The sequence below is a fragment of the Bufo gargarizans genome, chromosome 1 (genome assembly GCF_014858855.1).
Source record: "Bufo gargarizans isolate SCDJY-AF-19 chromosome 1, ASM1485885v1, whole genome shotgun sequence".
Taxonomy (NCBI): Eukaryota; Metazoa; Chordata; class Amphibia; order Anura; family Bufonidae; genus Bufo; species Bufo gargarizans.
Window position 1 is genome coordinate 643,415,039 of NC_058080.1, and position 20,795 is coordinate 643,435,833.

At 44.1% G+C, this 20,795-nt stretch overlaps 1 protein-coding gene across 1 annotated transcript in view; it reads right to left on the minus strand.

Moving 5' to 3' along the window:
* Positions 1 to 5,827: 5,827 nt before the first annotated feature.
* The window catches only part of POLR3G (RNA polymerase III subunit G), a 37,179-nt gene continuing 22,211 nt past the window's right edge, over positions 5,828 to 20,795 (minus strand). The window contains exons 6-7 of the mRNA XM_044291429.1: positions 7,098 to 7,217; positions 5,828 to 5,911 (exon numbers count right to left, since the gene is read on the minus strand). Of these exons, the coding sequence (XP_044147364.1) occupies positions 5,828 to 5,911; positions 7,098 to 7,217 (204 nt within the window). The remainder of the gene's footprint in view (positions 5,912 to 7,097; positions 7,218 to 20,795) is intronic.

The window sequence follows — 20,795 nt, forward strand, 5'->3', positions numbered from 1 at the left end:
GTGGATGACACTTATGGGGGATCTGTGGATGACACACTGTTATGGGGGATCTATGGATGACACACTTATGGGGTACTGTGGATGACACACTGTTATGGGGTACTGTGGATGACACACTGTTATGGGGGATCTGTGGATGACGAACACTGTTATGGGGGATCTGTGGATGACGAACACTGTTATGGGGGATCTGTGGATGACGAACACTGTTATGGGGGATCTGTGGATGACGAACACTGTTATGGGGGATCTGTGGATGACGAACACTGTTATGGGGGATCTGTGGATGACGAACACTTATGGGGGATCTGTGGATGACGAACACTTATGGGGGATCTGTGGATGACTAACACTTATGGGGGATCTGTGGATGACGAACACTTATGGGGGATCTGTGGATGACGAACACTTATGGGGGATCTGTGGATGACGAACACTTATGGGGGATCTGTGGATGATACACTTATGGGGGATCTGTGGATGACACACTTATGGGGGATCTGTGGATGACACTTATGGGGGATCTGTGGATGACACACTTATGGGGGATCTGTGGATGACACACTTATGGGGGATCTGTGGATGACACACTTATGGGGGATCTGTGGATGACACACTTATGGGGGATCTGTGGATGACACACTTATGGGGGATCTGTGGATGACACACTTATGGGGGATCTGTGGATGACACACTTATGGGGGATCTGTGGATGACACACTTATGGGGGATCTGTGGATGACACACTTATGGGGGATCTGTGGATGACACACTTATGGGGGATCTGTGGATGACACACTTATGGGGGATCTGTGGATGACACACTTATGGGGGATCTGTGGATGACACACTTATGGGGGATCTGTGGATGACACACTTATGGGGGATCTGTGGATGACACACTTATGGGGGATCTGTGGATGACACACTTATGGGGGATCTGTGGATGACACACTTATGGGGGATCTGTGGATGACACACTTATGGGGGATCTGTGGATGACACACTTATGGGGGATCTGTGGATGACACACTTATGGGGGATCTGTGGATGACACACTTATGGGGGATCTGTGGATGACACACTTATGGGGGATCTGTGGATGACACACTTATGGGGGATCTGTGGATGACACACTTATGGGGGATCTGTGGATGACACACTTATGGGGGATCTGTGGATGACACACTTATGGGGGATCTGTGGATGACACACTTATGGGGGATCTGTGGATGACACACTTATGGGGGATCTGTGGATGACACACTTATGGGGGATCTGTGGATGACACACTTATGGGGGATCTGTGGATGACACACTTATGGGGGATCTGTGGATGACACACTTATGGGGGATCTGTGGATGACACACTTATGGGGGATCTGTGGATGACACACTTATGGGGGATCTGTGGATGACACACTTATGGGGGATCTGTGGATGACACACTTATGGGGGATCTGTGGATGACACACTTATGGGGGATCTGTGGATGACACACTTATGGGGGATCTGTGGATGACACACTTATGGGGGATCTGTGGATGACACACTTATGGGGGATCTGTGGATGACACACTTATGGGGGATCTGTGGATGACACACTTATGGGGGATCTGTGGATGACACACTTATGGGGGATCTGTGGATGACACACTTATGGGGGATCTGTGGATGACACACTTATGGGGGATCTGTGGATGACACACTTATGGGGGATCTGTGGATGACACACTTATGGGGGATCTGTGGATGACACACTTATGGGGGATCTGTGGATGACACACTTATGGGGGATCTGTGGATGACACACTTATGGGGGATCTGTGGATGACACACTTATGGGGGATCTGTGGATGACACACTTATGGGGGATCTGTGGATGACACACTTATGGGGGATCTGTGGATGACACACTTATGGGGGATCTGTGGATGACACACTTATGGGGGATCTGTGGATGACACACTTATGGGGGATCTGTGGATGACACACTTATGGGGGATCTGTGGATGACACACTTATGGGGGATCTGTGGATGACACACTTATGGGGGATCTGTGGATGACACACTTATGGGGGATCTGTGGATGACACACTTATGGGGGATCTGTGGATGACACACTTATGGGGGATCTGTGGATGACACACTTATGGGGATCTGTGATGACACACTTATGGGGGGGATCTGTGGATGACACACTTATGGGGGATCTGTGGATGACACACTTATGGGGATCTGTGGATGACACACTTATGGGGGATCTGTGGATGACACACTTATGGGGGATCTGTGGATGACACACTTATGGGGGATCTGTGGATGACACACTTATGGGGGATCTGTGGATGACACACTTATGGGGGATCTGTGGATGACACACTTATGGGGGATCTGTGGATGACACACTTATGGGGGATCTGTGGATGACACACTTATGGGGGATCTGTGGATGACACACTTATGGGGGATCTGTGGATGACACACTTATGGGGGATCTGTGGATGACACACTTATGGGGGATCTGTGGATGACACACTTATGGGGGATCTGTGGATGACACACTTATGGGGGATCTGTGGATGACACACTTATGGGGGATCTGTGGATGACACACTGTTATGGGGTACTGTGGATGACACACTGTTATGGGGTACTGTGGATGACACACTGTTATGGGGTACTGTGGATGACACACTGTTATGGGGTACTGTGGATGACACACTGTTATGGGGATCTGTGGATGACACACTGTTATGGGGATCTGTGGATGACACACTGTTATGGGGATCTGTGGATGACACACTGTTATGGGGGATCTGTGGATGACACACTGTTATGGGGGATCTGTGGATGACACACTGTTATGGGGGATCTGTGGATGACACACTGTTATGGGGGATCTGTGGATGACACACTGTTATGGGGGATCTGTGGATGACACACTGTTATGGGGGATCTGTGGATGACACACTTATGGGGTACTGTGGATGACACACTGTTATGGGGTACTGTGGATGACACACTGTTATGGGGTACTGTGGATGACACACTGTTATGGGGTACTGTGGATGACACACTGTTATGGGGTACTGTGGATGACACACTTATGGGGTACTGTGGATGACACACTGTTATGGGGTACTGTGGATGACACACTGTTATGGGGTACTGTGGATGACACACTGTTATGGGGTACTGTGGATGACACACTGTTATGGGGTACTGTGGATGACACACTGTTATGGGGATCTGTGGATGACACACTGTTATGGGGATCTGTGGATGACACACTGTTATGGGGGATCTGTGGATGACACACTGTTATGGGGGATCTGTGGATGACACACTGTTATGGGGGATCTGTGGATGACACACTGTTATGGGGGATCTGTGGATGACACACTGTTATGGGGGATCTGTGGATGACACACTGTTATGGGGGATCTGTGGATGACACACTGTTATGGGGGATCTGTGGATGACACACTGTTATGGGGGATCTGTGGATGACACACTGTTATGGGGGATCTGTGGATGACACACTGTTATGGGGGATCTGTGGATGACACACTGTTATGGGGGATCTGTGGATGACACACTGTTATGGGGGATCTGTGGATGACACACTGTTATGGGGGATCTGTGGATGAAACACTGTTATGGGGGATCTGTGGATGACACACTGTTATGGGGGATCTGTGGATGACACACTGTTATGGGGGATCTGTGGATGACACACTGTTATGGGGATCTGTGGATGACACACTGTTATGGGGGATCTGTGGATGACACACTGTTATGGGGGATCTGTGGATGACACACTGTTATGGGGGATCTGTGGATGACACACTGTTATGGGGATCTGTGGATGACACACTGTTATGGGGGATCTGTGGATGACACACTTATGGGGATCTGTGGATGACACAGTGTTATGGGGGATCTGTGGATGACGAACACTGTTATGGGGGATCTGTGGATGACGAACACTGTTATGGGGGATCTGTGGATGACGAACACTGTTATGGGGGATCTGTGGATGACGAACACTGTTATGGGGGATCTGTGGATGACAAGCACTGTTATGGGGGATCGGGGGATCTGTGGATGACGAGCACTGTTATGGGGGATCTGTGGATGACGAACACTGTTATGGGGGATCTGTGGATGACGAACACTGTTATGGGGGATCTGTGGATGACACACACTGTTATGGGGGATCTGTGGATGACACACTGTTATGGGGGATCTGTGGATGACACACTGTTATGGGGGATCTGTGGATGACACTTTTATGGGGGATCTGGGGATGACACTTTTATGGGGGATCTGGGGATGACACTCAACCACTCTCAAACCCAACTGGTCAAACTTGTTAAATGGATCCCAAACACAATATGCACAATAACACACCCCCACCCCCTCCAACACTTAATTAACCCCTTCATGGCCTAAAAAAAAAATTTCAAAGCAGAACACAAAGCTAAATAGGGCTGGCTGGGCTGGCAAGGGAGGGGTTAATAACAATAAGTGATGGAGGATCCTGGCCCTGTCGGATAATCCAGAAAACAGCTTTGCACTTTACCCCCGAGCAAAGACCACACAACATAGAGCTGCCTAGCCAAGTAGACAACATAAGGATCAATATGAAAATAAATAATTTGGAGCCTTTGAAATAGCTCAGCTCAGTATGCGCCATAGGCTACTTTCACACTGCAGTTTCTGGGTTCGCCTGTGAGATCTGTTTCAGGGATCTCACAAGCGGCCCCAAACTGAGCGGCTTCACTCGGATCCGCTCAGTCAGAGGAATCGACTCCTCCGGTTCAGTGAACTGAATCTATTCAAATGAACGATTCGTTCATGAACCGGACATCACTAGCAAGGAATAATCAATTGAACCCCTCTAGCGATGCAATAAAGTTCAACTCAAGTCACTGACAAATGGGAGGGGGGAAAGGGTCTGGGCCCCTTACTGGGGTATTGGCTGTACCCCCCTGATGACGGCCCTGTATATATATATATATACATACATACATACATACATACATACATACATACACTATTTATTATACACACAGGATAATATACAAAGTGAACAATGAGCCACCTACTATCAACCAGGGCCCAACATGGCACCCGGCCGACACCCAGCTGATACAAAGAGAGGTGATTGTAGCAAGACACATCACATGATGTTTTCAATGGGGCCGAGCTCTTTGTTACATAGCTAGATGTTTTCTAGTCTCCTGCCCCCCCCTCCTAGCCCCACTTAAAAATCTTCAGTGTACAATACACATGTACAGTTACTTCATACCTCAGGAAAGCCAGGTATCACCATGTCCCACTAACCAACTACATTACAAGAAATTAAAGAGTAAAAGAAAACTAAAATACCTTGCTATATATTCGAATAAACCATTCATACAAAAGGTTAGGGGTATTCCAGCCAATATAGTTTATCACCGATCCAGTGGACAAGTGATAAATGTTAAACTGGTGAGGGTTCAACCTCCGAGAGTCCCACCCAACGGATAGAACAAAAAAGCCCAGTTTCCCCTTCTCAGCACAACAATGGTAAGTAACAGTTTACATGGAGCAGTGGTAAACCATGTCCGCTGCGGCAACATACAACTCTGTGGTAAATCTGGAAATGGGCAATCACCTTTGATAAATTCTCCTGGTAGATCTAAGGCTTGTGCACCCAGTGCATTGTATTTTATTAAGTAGTTTTTGGAACACAATTATGGCACATTTTCATATTAGAATAGAAAATTGAACACATTCATGATATAGTTTATGTAGTATATGTGCTTCTATGTAGGATTAATAGGTAGCTTCATCCATGTTGTCATCACTGTTACCAAAGTCATCTCCATCTTCAAAATAGGAAGCAATGTAGTCATTATCCTATGTGGAATAAAAATTTTGGTTTAGAAGTATGGGATCAACATGAACACGATTTACACTTACATGAGAGTAGCCCTTTATCTGTCAAGATAGCCTTGTTATTTACTTGACCTAGCTACAAAATCCATAACTTAGCATTAAAGGGGTTAATTAAAGGGATGAATGTCTGAATATATATTGATGGCCTATCCCAGGGGTACGCACCCACTTATAGTCCACTAAAGCTTAGTTCACATCTCCATTACGAGATAGGTCAGGCTGTTCCGGCACAGAGCAGCCTGCCGGATCCTCTTCTTCACCACCAGATCCCCATTGACTGCAAAAAGGTCTGGAGATATTCCGGACGATAGCTGGCATTTGCGCCGGATCAGGCAGCAGGGTCTCCGAAACGGAGATGTGAATGCAGCCTTACCCGAGTCTTTTGCCAGGTGAAGGTTCGAGCAGAACACCATCCAAGATGCAAAGATGTAAGGTTGCGACGTTCAACGTCCCTCCTCTATTCCAGAAGGACCAAAGCATGTTTAGTAGCCCAAAGCACATTTATATTCTACTGCCGTGGACAGCTGGTGTCCATGGTTAAATTCTTATCATGTCTGACAGTTAAATACCTCTAGCTCATTTCTTAGGCAGATCTACACTTAAAGGGGCTGTCTACTCCATTACTATTAATAGCCCATCCTCAGGAAAAGTCATCAATATCTGGTCGGTGGTAGTCCAACATCAGGCACCCCGCCAATCAGCTATTTCAGGGGAGATCTTCAGGTGTGGAAACTACACAGCTGGTTATTGTAGAATTTCTCCCACTGATGTGGATGACATTTGTACTGCAGTTACTAGCTTCATCCACCACACAATGGATACAGCACTGTAGTTCCAATGACTATTTCCGGCTCTTAGTGCCGATCAGCAGGGTGTGGGATGTTGGACTCCCTACGATCATATATTGATGGCCTATCCTAAGGATAGACTATGAATTGTAAATGAATGGAAAGGACAAGTATCTGTGTTCGGTTATAAATTGAAGGGCAAAGCCTCTTCATTTTGCTGAACATTAAAGTACTGAGGGTCAGGCCCAACCCATCTGATGGCTTCATTAAAGCAACTAACTCACAGGTAGGTAGTAGAGGAGCATCTAGAAAAGTGAATAGTAGGGCACTATATAAAATACTGCACGTAAACAATTTACTTCCTCATTTTCTTCTTCTTCTACATCTACTTCAACGTCCTCTTCCTCTTCACCCTCTCCTTTCTTCTTCTCCTCAGTTTCTTCATCAGATTTTTCGCCATCCCCTTTTTTTTCTAGTTCCTTTTATCAATGAGAAAACATACAGTAACTATCAGAAGGTGAAGCTGCAATCTTAAAAGATAGCTAGACATAACAATAGACTGTATGCTCAAAGAGCACCCCAAAATAGTCTATGTGGAGTACTGTGAAAAAGTATTGTCTCCTTGCAGAGGTCACTGATCTCATTGGCACACATTGCCATACATGCCATTCACTGCCGTACATGTACAGCGCAGGGATGGTGTAGGCCCAAAGACTGTCTGAGCGATCAGCAATGAGTGTAAGCTACACATATACGTGACTTCCCACTACAACAGCCAGAATCAGAGATTCCAAAGCATTTAGCTCCTTAGATGTTGCAATCAATACCAACCATGACACCTAAGTGGTTTTACATAAGAACGAGTGTCTGTCAGAACGCAGCACAGAGCATTGCGGTATAAAACGTTTTTATAGACGTTTTCTGTGACAATACATAATGGATCCGTCGTCCTTTGACTTTCAATGGAGTTCAAGAAGGATCCGTCTTGGCCATTTGAAAGATAATACAATCGGATCAGTTCATAACGCATGCAGATGGTTGTGTGTGAAAGTAGCCTTATGTATCACCCCTATCTCCTCATAGATTGTGAGCTCTGGCGAGCAGGGTCCTCATTCCTCTTGTTTCAATTGTCGACTTGTTTCTTTTTTCTATGTAATGAGGCTACATGTGTGTATTGCGGTCGGCAAATTGCAGATCTTAAAAAAACAAAACAAACCAATGATGTAGAAAAAGTTTAAAATTTTAATCACAAGTGTTTTGCAATAAAGTTTGTGACTTTAGATTTTTTTGAACACCCTCGCCACTTTTACAAAAAGTGGGCAGGAGCTCCGCAGCCCGACTTCAGTTTTCAGTAAGGACAGCAGAACAAACAAAAAGTTATGAAGAGATGTGCGCATTCTATTAAATTGGTCGGCTTTTTACCAAGACTGGTGTGTGAAATTCTAGCCTTAGTAAATGACCCCCAATGAATCCCCGTATTTTATTATAGCTTCATATCCAGCCAATATAGACATCTATCTAACGCAGAGTCACCTGCCCTGTGGTCCTACATCCTAGCCCACAGATAAGCCCTTTCAACTGTCCAGGGTAGGAACAATTTACCCAATATGAGCTGGAAATGATAATGGGATCAGAGGCAGGGCATCTATGCATGTATTTGTGTAATATATTATTAATAAGGCTTGCAGGAGGTGACAGATATCCTTTAAGAACACAATGTGCTGGGTGATATGAAATAAGTCACAGAAAGGTCATGTAGTAACCATTATGACATTATCAGTGATGTAGCAACTATTATGACATCATCGGGTTTCAGATATAGGTCAGTGTCAGGAGATGCCAGTATGATTTGCAAAGGAGGAGAGAACATCAACATCGATTGTTTGCTACCGAAAGCATGCTTCACCTTTACTTCTTACTGATCTGGATATCCTACGTTATGTGCCATCCAGTGCCACCACCCATTGTGGAAGATGATGGATTGTCACCTAACACCAACAACAATCAGGAAATAGTGAGTAAGTGTCCTCATGTGAAAAAGTATGACATTACAGCAAGGGACAAGTTAGCGCTAAACTGTTCCCGCATGCTGTTCCGGTGGAGGGCATTTAATCTTGGTACTTTTGTGCAATAAAGACATGTTTTTATGAAGAAAAAAATATTCTGTGAGCCAGACCTTTTTCAGTCAATGTAGCTGTGTCAGGGCTTGTTTTTACACAAGATGCATGGTAATTTTTATTGGCCCCATTTTGGGATACCTATAAATAATAAAGAGGTTTCATGGCAAATCGGCAATTTTTGATATTATCTATGACACCCAATGCATACTAAGTTATATTTATTCTATGGGTCATTACAAGTGCAGCAGCACCACCAAATATATATTTTAAAGGTTAATCATTGAAAAAGAAATAAAATAATTAGTTAATAGACAAAGGGTTTATTTTTGGTGGGGAGGAGGGCTTTGTATCTTTTCATTTCAAGGAATCTTTATTGTATATAATTTTATATATCGTCCCATATGGAACATGAAGCAGCAATCGCTTGTATAATGGAATACATAATATGGAAATTATGAAACATTTTTTTTTTTGTATTGCCATTTTAACACATTTTCCTGGCTTAAGGCATTTTTCCCATAGAATTCTCTAATAAAAAAGAAAAAACACAAGATAAACATTACGGGGGGAATTTATCACTGTTGTACTCCTTTAGAAAATGAAAGGTGGAATCTGATTAGTTGCTATGGGCAACTAAGATAGTTCTACTTTACATCAGATCTGATAGATTTCCCCAATTGTGACAAGAAAATGCCAGCCCCCAAAAATGCTGTTAACTGATAAAAAAAAAAAAAAAAAATTTGTTCTGCATTTTGTTTGCACAGTGTTCACCCTGTGGTATAAATGACATATCTTTCTGGATAGTACACTCGGAAAGTCTTCAGATCCTTTCACTTTTTTCATTTTGTTATGCTGCAGCCTTGTGCTAAAATAAAATTTAAAAAAAATCTAATTGCCACTCATCAATACCCCATAATGAGAAAGTGAAACAGAATTTTAGAAATGTTTGCAAATTTATTAAAAAGTAAAAACTAAATTTTTGCATGGACATAAGTATTCAGACCTTTTGCTACAGTCCTGATCAAAATTTGAGCATTCAATTAATTAAAAATAACGATTAAACTGAAACAGGCTGTTTTTCAGCTGATCCAAATTTTAGGACCACATGCCAAATCTGTGCAAAGATGTGGATTCATTGGCATTTTCTGTCAGGTAGTCACACGTTGTGATGGCAAAGGCAAAAAAACTCTCCCTTTTTGAACGTGGTGGGGTTGTTGAACTGCATAAGCAGGGTCTCTCACAGTGCGCCATCGCTGCTGAGGTGGGACGCAGTAAGACAGTCATTTGGAATTTCTTAAATGATCCTGAGGGTTATGGAACAAAAAAGTCAAGTGGAAGAGCCAAAAAAATTTCATCAGCACTGAGCCGGAGGATCCAATTGGCTGTCCGTCAAGACACTGGACGATCCTCGACCCAAATTAAAGGCCCTTACTGGTGCTGACTGCAGCCCCATAACCATCAGACGGCATTTGAAACTGAAGGGCTTCAAAAACAAAAAAACGTCTTCAAAGACCTCGTCTCCAAACGAGCAGTTCTGTGGCGTTCAAGGACTTTGCAAGAGAGTACCAAACATGGGACATTCAAAAGGTAGAAGAAAATTTTATTCTCTGATGAGAATTTTTATTAACCTTGATGGTCCTGATGGTTTCCAACGTTACTGGCATAACAAGCAGATCCCACCTGAGATGTTTTCTACGCGCACACAGTGGAGGGGGCGCCATAATGGTCTGGGGTGCAATGGAGCTTTAGGAAGTGCAGGGGCGTCAAACGGCCGCTGGCTATGTCCAGATGTTGCAGAGAGCATTCCTCATGACTGAGGGCCCTCGTCTGTGTGGTAACGACTGGGTTTTTCAACAGGACAACGCTACAGTACACAATGCCCGCAGGACAAGGGACTTCTTCCAAGAGAATAACATCACTCTTTTGGCCCATCCTGCGTGTTCACCTGATCTAAATCCAATTGAGAACCTTTGGGGATGGATGGCAAGGGAAGTTTACAAAAATGGACAACAGTTCCAGACAGTAGATGGCCTTCGTGCGTCCGTCTTCACCACTTGGAGAAATGTCTCCACTCACCTCATGGAAACGCTTGCATCAAGCATGCCGAAACGAATTTTGGAAACAATAACGGCGGAGCTACTCATTACTGAGTTCATGTTTGGAAGTTGGATTTCTGTTTTGGGGGGGGTTTATTTTTATTTTTTTGAGGTGTGGTCCTAAACTTTTGATCAGCTGAAAAACAGCCTGTTTCAGTTTATTCGTTGTTTTCATTAAATTGAATGCTCAAAAAATGTTTGGTCTCACTCCCATTTCTTCTTGTTGCATGTTGAAGCTCTACTTGGAACCTTGTTAAGATCCAGCCATGCTAAATATGATTTTTTGCCATTTTTCAAGTGGTCTTAAACTTTTGATCAGGACTGTATTACACTTGAAATTTAGCTTTGGGGACCTTCTATTTCTCTTGATCATCTTTGAGATATTTCTACACCTTGATTGGAGTCCACCTGTAGTAAATGTAGTTGACTGGACACGATTTGGAAAGAAACAGCCCTGTTTATATGTAAGGTCTCACAGCGGACGATGCAGATCAGAGCAAAAACCAAGCCATAAGGAGGAAACTGTCTGTAGAGATCAGGAATGTGTGGCACAGATCTGAAGATGGTTACAAAAAAAATTGCTGCACTGAAAGTTCCCAAAAGCACAGTGGCCTCCATAATTCTAATCCCCTTTTGCGCATGAATGTAAGGGCTCAATGCCCAGGCACCGACCGTGAGGAAGCCGCATGCGGATCGCGGAACCATTCTCTTGAATGGGGTCCGCGATCAATCCGTTCCGCAAAAAGATAGAACAACGGAAGCACGGAACGGAACATCACGGAAGCACTCCGTAGTGCTTCCGTGTGGTTCTGTTCCACACTGCATCTCCGGATTTGCGGACCCATTCAAGTGAATGGGTCCGCATCCGTGATACGGAATGTACACAGCCAGTGCCCCGTGTATTGCAGAACCGCCGTAATACGGCCACGGGAGCACTACGGCTGTGTGCAAATAGAAGAAGTTTGGAACAACCAGGACTCTTCCTACAGCTGGTAGGCCCACCAAACTAAGTACCGTAAATCGGGGAGAAGGGCCTTGGTAAGGGCTCATGCACACGAACACAAAAGATGCGGATAGCAAAAGAAAAAATAGAACATGTCCTATTTTTGTATGTTTTGTGGACAAGAATATTCTACAAGAAAATTTTGACTAGCACATTCATGGTCACAGGTGCATAGCCATAAAGCAAGCATACAGAGAACTAATAAAAGCATGGCTGCACAACATTTCACATGCAAACAATAGAACTAAGAAATAGGGATCATTCTAAATTAAAGTGGTATTATACCTACTATAAATGAAAAAAATAGAAGCTCTGCGCACATTTTTGATCAAATGTGTGTCGAGCTTCTATTTTTTCATTTATAGTAGGTATAATACCACTTTAATTTAGAATGATCCCCATTTCTCAGTTCTATTGTTTGAATGTGAAATGTTGTGCAGCCATGCTTTTATTAGTTCCTTGTGGACAAGAATAGGCATTTATATTATGTGTAGCCTCTTCTGTTCCGCAAATTGCAGAACACACACGGGCGGCATCCGTGTTTTGCGGATCCACAATTTGCGGACCACAACACACGGCGCGGTCGAGTGCATGAGCCCTAAGAGAGGTGACTAAGAACCCAAAGAAAAAAAGTTGCCAGAAAGAAGCCGCTTCTCATTAAAGGGGTTGTCAGAGTTATTTTTTTGTTCTATGTTCCTAACTAGGCAAATATAACAACTTTACAATTAACCAACTTTATCTGCAGTGCCTGGTTTATCATATTTGACTGAGGGACACATGACCTGTGAGGTTAGCTTCTCTCCCTGCTCTGATAAAGTTAGTTGCACAAGCCTGTAAATGTCACTGTGATGGCCACGCCCCTTTCAGTGACGGGCCGTCTGCTCTCTCCTAGGATTCTTAACCCCTTCAGCTGCACAGACTGGGTAGCTGCAGGCAGTGACAATTCTGGGCACAGGAGCTGACAGACTAGAGAGAGTATTGCACAAGAAGGTAGGGGGAAAATTCTGTGCGCATTAGCAGTGTCATTATACAGGTGGGACTTGTAGTTCTACACTTACAAGTTGCTGTTGATTCTCCCAGCACTCAGGGCAGCTCTTGTATCCACTCCGTTAGCAGTGTCATTATACAGCTGGGACTTGTAGTCCTACACATACAACATGCTGCTGATTCTCCCAGCAGACATACATGTCACTCAGGGCAGCTCTTGTAGCCACTCCCTTAGCAGAGCAGGGGAGGGGCAGAGATTGTTGTTATTGCATGTAAACAAGGGCCAGAAAAGAACCAGGGAAATTAGGAAATATATTTTTTTTTGCATAAAACTTGCTTAGCTTAGTTATATATTGCTGCCCATCAGATTTTCAGTGCTATATATTATTTTTTTTCATAACTCGGAGAACCTCTTTAAGTGTTTACAAAAATAAAAGCACCCATAGAACTCTGAGAGACACAAGACTGTGAGAAACAAGATTCTCTGATGAAACCTAAATTTAACATTTTGGCCTCATTTCTAAGCATCATGTTTGGAGGAAACAAGGCTGTCACGTACCGGGGACCAGCCCACCGCGTCAAAACAAGGCTGTCACGTACCGGGGACCAGCCCACCGCGTCATTTGACAAGGGTTGCCCAAGCCCATTAGGCGGATCCATCTCACACCCTCACACGCTGTTACGCCCTACACCAGGACGTAATTTGAGCATAAATCGCCACCTGAAGCCTGCAAGCACACCCACGCAATAACAAAAAACGTTTGCCGCCACCACCTGCCCGTTATAAGGTCGACAGGACATCCCTGAGTGTTCTACTCGCAAGCAGACACACACACAAACACACAAAATAGTAAGCCTCACGGAAAAACAACATACAGCCTCAGACTGCACACACACTCTTCATGGAGCTAACAAGTTCTTAAGGTTACAAGACAAACCATCAAACTTTTAGGTTTAAAAAATGGACAGCATTTAGTTACAAAAAATGATTAACAAGAGACATACATAAATAAAATAAAAAGGAGAAAACAGAAAGTTCTGATACTTAGCAGTTGCGTGGTAAAAGTCCTTTCCTCCCAGGAGATTTGAGTAATGGTGCACAAACCAATTCGATTGGATCTCCCACTTTGTGACACACAAATATCCAGGGATTACATTTTTATGTTTTCCCTCTGGGCTGAGCTTCATTACACCTGCAGCCTGCCCCCCTGGCCATCTAAATATACAGGCCCCAGCGCTTCTTCATAATTCATATCTCACAGTTTCAAGTCCTAGCATATCAAACATGACACGTCCAGGACGCTCGGAAGGTGAGCTCCTTTGTTTAAGAAGATGAAGGTGAGTTGATACGCCATGTCTGGTGTCCATGCGATACCGCCATCATACCAGCAGTGATGAGCTTGATTTGGGGGACATCTGCCCCCTCCTGAACAAGTTATGAAGGATTACAAATTATTGTTCATTCTCTGGTTACGTTGCTAACATAGCTTATATATTTATACAGCTAGACCTGCCAATAACCTTAATACAGTTCCTATGTTTGTGTGTTAAAGACAAAAGCATAGTTATTTACATTGACTTCATGTTTGGATGTCATATAAAACGGTTATATATATTGTGTTCACAGAAGCAGAAAAGATAATATGCCTTTAAGATTCATTATATGGATGTGAGGCAAGCTCAAAGACACAGCAGAAACAACAGGAAGTATAGAGTTAAACTGTTGTTGCTGGGCAGGAGTCTAGACCAATCACAGCCAGCCTCACACGCAGGAGTCTTGGCCAATCACAGCCAGCCTCACACACAGCCTGTGTCGGAAATTCCCTAGCAGGAGCTGCTAGAAATTATTATTCACCAGAGAGAGAAGTTGAACAGACATTCACTCCACTAAGAGCTATGTTTTATGGAAGCAGAGAGGCCAAAATAGTTCCACCAATTTCAAACTACAAAGTTCACAATCCAAATTTCATATTGCAGTCCGAATTGCATCAACCAATCTGCAAATAGTCACTGCTAACTGCATATTGCAAATTGCGACCAAATTCAGCAACTGAACTATTAGTTAGACCTCAGATATACCTCTCAGAGAGATCATAAAAAGTGCTTAAATAACTTAAAGTGAGAGTACATATACTCAAGAGAGACATACAGTACAGACCAAAAGTTTGGACACACCTTCTCATTCAAAGAGTTTTCTTTATTTTCATGACTATGAAAATTGTAGATTCACACTGAAGGCATCAAAACTATGAATTAACACATGTGGAATTATATACATAACAAAAAAGTGTGAAACAACTGAAAATATGTCATATTCTAGGTTCTTCAAAGTAGCCACCTTTTGCTTTGATTACTGCTTTGCACACTCTTGGCATTCTCTTGATGAGCTTCAAGAGGTAGTCACCTGAAATGGTCTTCCAACAGTCTTGAAGGAGTTCCCAGACATGCTTAGCACTTGTTGGCCCTTTTGCCTTCACTCTGCGGTCCAGCTTACCCCAAACCATCTCGATTGGGTTCAGGTCCGGTGACTGTGGAGGCCAGGTCATCTGGCGCAGCACCCCATCACTCTCCTTCATGGTCAAATAGCCCTTACACAGCCTGGAGGTGTGTTTGGGGTCATTGTCCTGTTGAAAAATAAATGATGGTCCAACTAAACGCAAACCGGATGGAATAGCATGGCGCTGCAAGATGCTGTGGTAGCCATGTTGGTTCAGTATGCCTTCAATTTTGAATAAATCCCCAACAGTGTCACCAGCAAAGCACTCCCACACCATCACACCTCCTCCTCCATGCTTCACGGTGGGAACCAGGCATGTAGAGTCCATCCGTTCACCTTTTCTGCATCGCACAAAGACACGGTGGTTGGAACCAAAGATCTCAAATTTGGACTCATCAGACCTAAGCACAGATTTCCACTGGTCTAATGTCCATTCCTTGTGTTCTTTAGCCCAAACAAGTCTCTTCTGCTTGTTGCCTGTCCTTAGCAGTGGTTTCCTAGCAGATATTCTACCATGAAGGCCTCATTCACACAGTCTCCTCTTAACAGTTGTTCTAGAGATGTGTCTGCTGCTAAAACTCATTGACCTGGCATTGACCTGGTCTCTAATCTGAGCTGCTGTTAACCTGCGATTTCTGAGGCTGGTGACTCGGATGAACTTATCCTCCGCAGCATAGGTGACTCTTGGTCTTCCTTTCCTGGGGTGGTCCGCATGTGAGCCAGTTTCTTTGTAGCGCTTAATGGTTTTTGTGACTGCACTTGGGGACACTTTCAAAGTTTTCCCAATTTTTCGGAGTGACTGACCTTCATTTCTTAAAGTAATGATGGCCACTCGTTTTTCTTTACTATGAATTAACACATGTGGAATTATATACATAACAAAAAAGTATGAAACAACTGAAAATATGTCATATTCTAGGTTCTTCAAAGTAGCCACCTTTTGATTTGATTACTGCTTTGCACACTCTTGGCATTCTCTTGTTGAGCTTTAAGAGGTAGTCACCTGAAATGGTTTTCACTTCACAGGTGTGCCCCGTCAGGTTTAATAAGTGGGATTTCTTGCCTTATAAATGGGGTTGGGACCATCAGTTGTGTTGTGGAGAAGTCAGGTGGATACACAGCTGATGGTCCTACTGAATAGACTGTTAGAATTTGTTTTATGGCAAGAAAAAAGCAGCTAAGTAAAGAAAAACGAATGGCCATCATTACTTTAAGAAATGAAGGTCAGTCAGTCCGAAAAATTGGGAAAACTTTGAAAGTGTCCCCAAGTGCAGTCACAAAAACCATCAAGCGCTACAAAGAAACTGGCTCACATGTGGACCGCCCCAGGAAAGGAAGACCAAAAGTCACCTCTGCTGCGGAGGATAAGTTCATCCGAGTCACCAGCCTCAGAAATCGCAGGTTAACAGCAGCTCAGATTAGAGACCAGGTCAATGCCACACAGTTCTAGCAGCAGACACATCTCTAGAACAACTGTTAAGAGGAGACTGTGTGAATCAGGCCTTCATGGTAGAATATCTGCTAGGAAAACACTGCAAAGGACAGGCAACAAGCAGAAGAGACTTGTTTGGGCTAAAGAACACAAGGAATGGACATTAGACCAGTGGAAATCTGTGCTTTGGTCTGATGAGTCCAAATTTGAGATCTTTGGTTCCAACCACCGTGTCTTTGTGCGACGCAGAAAAGGTGAACGGATGGACTCTACATGCCTGGTTCCCACCGTGAAGTATGGAGGAGGAGGTGTGATGGTGTGGCGGTGCTTTGCTGGTGACACTGTTGGGGATTTATTCAAAATTGAAGGCATACTGAACCAGCATGGCTACCACAGCATCTTGCAGCGGCATGCTATTCCATCCGGTTTACGTTTAGTTGGGCCATCATTTATTTTTCAACAGGACAATGACCCCAAACACACCTCCAGGCTGTGTAAGGGTTATTTGACCATGAAGGAGAGTGATGGGGTGCTGCGCCAGATGACCTGGCCTCCACAGTCACCGGACCTGAACCCAATCGAGATGGTTTGGGGTGAGCTGGACCGCAGAGTGAAGGCAAAAGGGCCAACAAGTGCTAAGCATCTCTGGGAACTCCTTCAAGACTGTTGGAAGACCATTTCAGGTAACTACCTCTTGAAGCTCATCAAGAGAATGCCAAGAGTGTGCAAAGCAGTAATCAAAGCAAAAGGTGGCTACTTTGAAGAACCTAGAATATGACATTTTCAGTTGTTTCACACTTTTTTGTTATGTATATCATTCCACATGTGTTAATTCATAGCTTTGATGCCTTCAGTGTGAATCTACAATTTGCATAGTCATGAAAATAAAGAAAACTCTTTGAATGAGAAGGTGTGTCCAAACTTTTGGTCTGTACTGTATGTGAATCACACCGGAATATGTTAAACTATGACATAACCATAAAACATATAATATCACAGCAAACATTAAAATAACTAGGGATAAGGCGGTCCTTATTCCTGACAAAGGCATTGCCCAAAACCATCCCTACAGTGAAGCATTTTAGGGTGACAGCATCATGCTGAAGCTGGAACAGGGAGACTGGACAGAGTTGAGGGAAAGCTGAATAGAGCAAAGTACAGAGATATTCCTAATGAAAACCTAATCCAGAGTGCTGTGGACCTCAGACTGGACAGAAGGTTCACCTTCCAACAAGACACTGCGATAATCTGCTTGTGTAAAGACCTCACCAATTACCCAATGAAAAAGCAAAATACTTGCTCACTGAGTAATAGGACAGTTGGTGCAGTGACCTAAATCATTGTTTGCCAGTTTCCCTCAGTGCTTTGTGGCCAGGGGCAGGAAGCACATAGCCACAATTGAACCGCCCCCTACCCCCCTCCCTGCTCCCATACAAAATTCTTAACCTAACACCTCCAGCCAGAGGTGTAACTTGAACAGCATGCACTTTCTATAATACCGGTGTCTTCTTATGCACCACAAGGGTCTTTGGGCCCCCTCAGGCTCCTGGTCCTGGTAGCGACTGCTACCCCTGCACCCCCTAAAGCTACGCCCCTGGAGACGAGTGATGGCATTAGAGATGACTCCTCCCCATACTGTGGATGAGACCACTGCATGTAAATGCAATGGTCTCATTCACTGACGGGAAGGCGACTGTTGGGAAAGAAAGCTTCCTTGCTGAAATTGTCTGCTCAGTTGAGCAGGGACCTTGTAAAGGGGTCTTTAGGGACAACTCTGTGAATGTCCTTGAGTGGCCCAGCCAGAACCCTGACTTGAACCCAATCAAACATCTCTGAAATAGACCTGAAAATGGCTATCCACAGATGGTCCCCATCCAACCTGACAAAGTTTGAGAGGGTCTGCTGAGAAGAATGGCAAAAAAAAATCCCCAAATCACGGTGTGCAGACCTAGTGGTATCATACCCAAGATAACTGAAGGCTGGAATCACTGGCAAGGGTGCTTCAATGAAGTACTGAGTAAAAGGTCTGAATACTTATGTCAATAAATTAGTAAAGATTTTGAACATTCCGTTTTCACTTTCTGATTATGGGGTATTGAGTGCAGAATAATTAAGAAAATTGAGAACTCTTATTTTAGCAGAAGGCCGCAATATAACAAAATGTGAAAAAAGTGAAAGGGTCTGAAGCCTTTCCAAATGCACTGTATACTGTATCAAAAGCCTTAATTTTTATGCCGATAGAGCTCCATAAGGGCTTCTTTTCAGCAAGACAAGCTATAGTTTTAATTGCTATCATTTTGAAGTACACAGGGCTCCATCGTGCCTTTTTTACATTGTTCAAAATAGAATATTGTATAGAATACATTGTTACAGTGGCAGCAATATGCTTTATGTATTTTTTTTTACATTTACATATCATATTTTCCACTTTATAAGACGCACCCAATGATAAGACGCACTCCAGGTTTTTGAGGAGGAAAAAAAATAAAAATATATTTTTCATCAGACCTCATAGCAGGACATCGGATCAGCCCCCCATAAATATCAGAACATCCAGTCAGCCCCCCATAAATATCAGAACATCCAGTCAGCCCTCTATGTCAGAACCCCATCACCCCATATATCAGCCCTTTATTTCAGCCCCCATCAGACCTTAGATCAGCACTCATTGTCAGACCACCCCAGAATTCCTTGCCAGAACCATCAGACCTCAGATCAGAATTAAATAAAATACTCCTCTTACCTGTCCTGCACCGCGGGCTCTTCTCCATCTCCGGCAGCAGTCGTGATCCCATGTCTTCTCCATCCCACGCTGCACTATCACCTGACTGCGTGCAGCATCAGGTCATAGTGTGTGCACTGCGTCCCGGCACTGTATGGGGTCAGGACAGTGCAGTGCCGGCCCCAGGAAGGAAGACCAGGGAGGGAGAGTACCGGAAGCTCTTGCTGCGCTTCACTCCCCGCACCTAATGTATACTAGTGACCACTTCCATAATGGAAGCACTTACTAGTATTCGCTTTATAAGATGCACAGCCATTCCCCCCCCCCCCCCCCCCCCACACACGTTTTTTTTTTTGGGGGGGGGGGGTGAAAAGTGTGTCTTATAAAGCGAAAAATACAGTAATTGTTGAAAACTGTTTCAGTAACATGAATTCTATTTATTTTAGGAATCCGAAGATCTTGGGTCTCACAGCTCCAAGAAATCAATGAGCACTTTCAGCAAGTACCCAGAGCGGTCATCGCAGGACTGCCTTTCTTGGTTATATTTTTTGCACTGCTGTGCTTTTGCACGTATGTAGCATTTCATTTTACTTATAACACTATGTGGTTAGAAGAAAATTTACTCTCTCGCTGGGTGTTGCTGTTTGACACCTTGCTATTAGTATAGCTGTAATAGCTGATCCAGGACGGCTCTTACTGGGAGTAGTCAAAGTGCTGGGTGGGTGACTACTCCCACGTTCCAGGCCAGGCCTTGACTGGCCTATATAAAAAAAAAAAAGCCAGCAGTGTCAGCTGGTGGTAATTACCTCTCTCTCTCTCTCTGACAGAGGAGCTCTGGCAATCGCTGGATTGGGATCTGAGCCGTGTGCTAGGCTGGAGGCCTGAGTTTGGGAGGTCTGCTCTGTCCTGAGCAATGCCGATCGGCTGTGAACACACACCTAGGATAACAGGTGACAGTTCATACAGCAAAACAGTCTAGGTGTGAACGAACACAAAAAAACTTCAAATAGACTGTCGTACTGTTTTGTTGCCATAAGTGTGAATAAAACACTGAAGTTTTTGAGTTACAAACTGGTCTTTGCCTCTATACTGCGTCCGCTTGTCCTGTCTACCAGAGCTAATCCCCACAGTCATGACGGGGGTATTGGTTATACAGTCCTGATCAAAAGTTTAAGACCACTTGAAAAATGGCAAAAAATC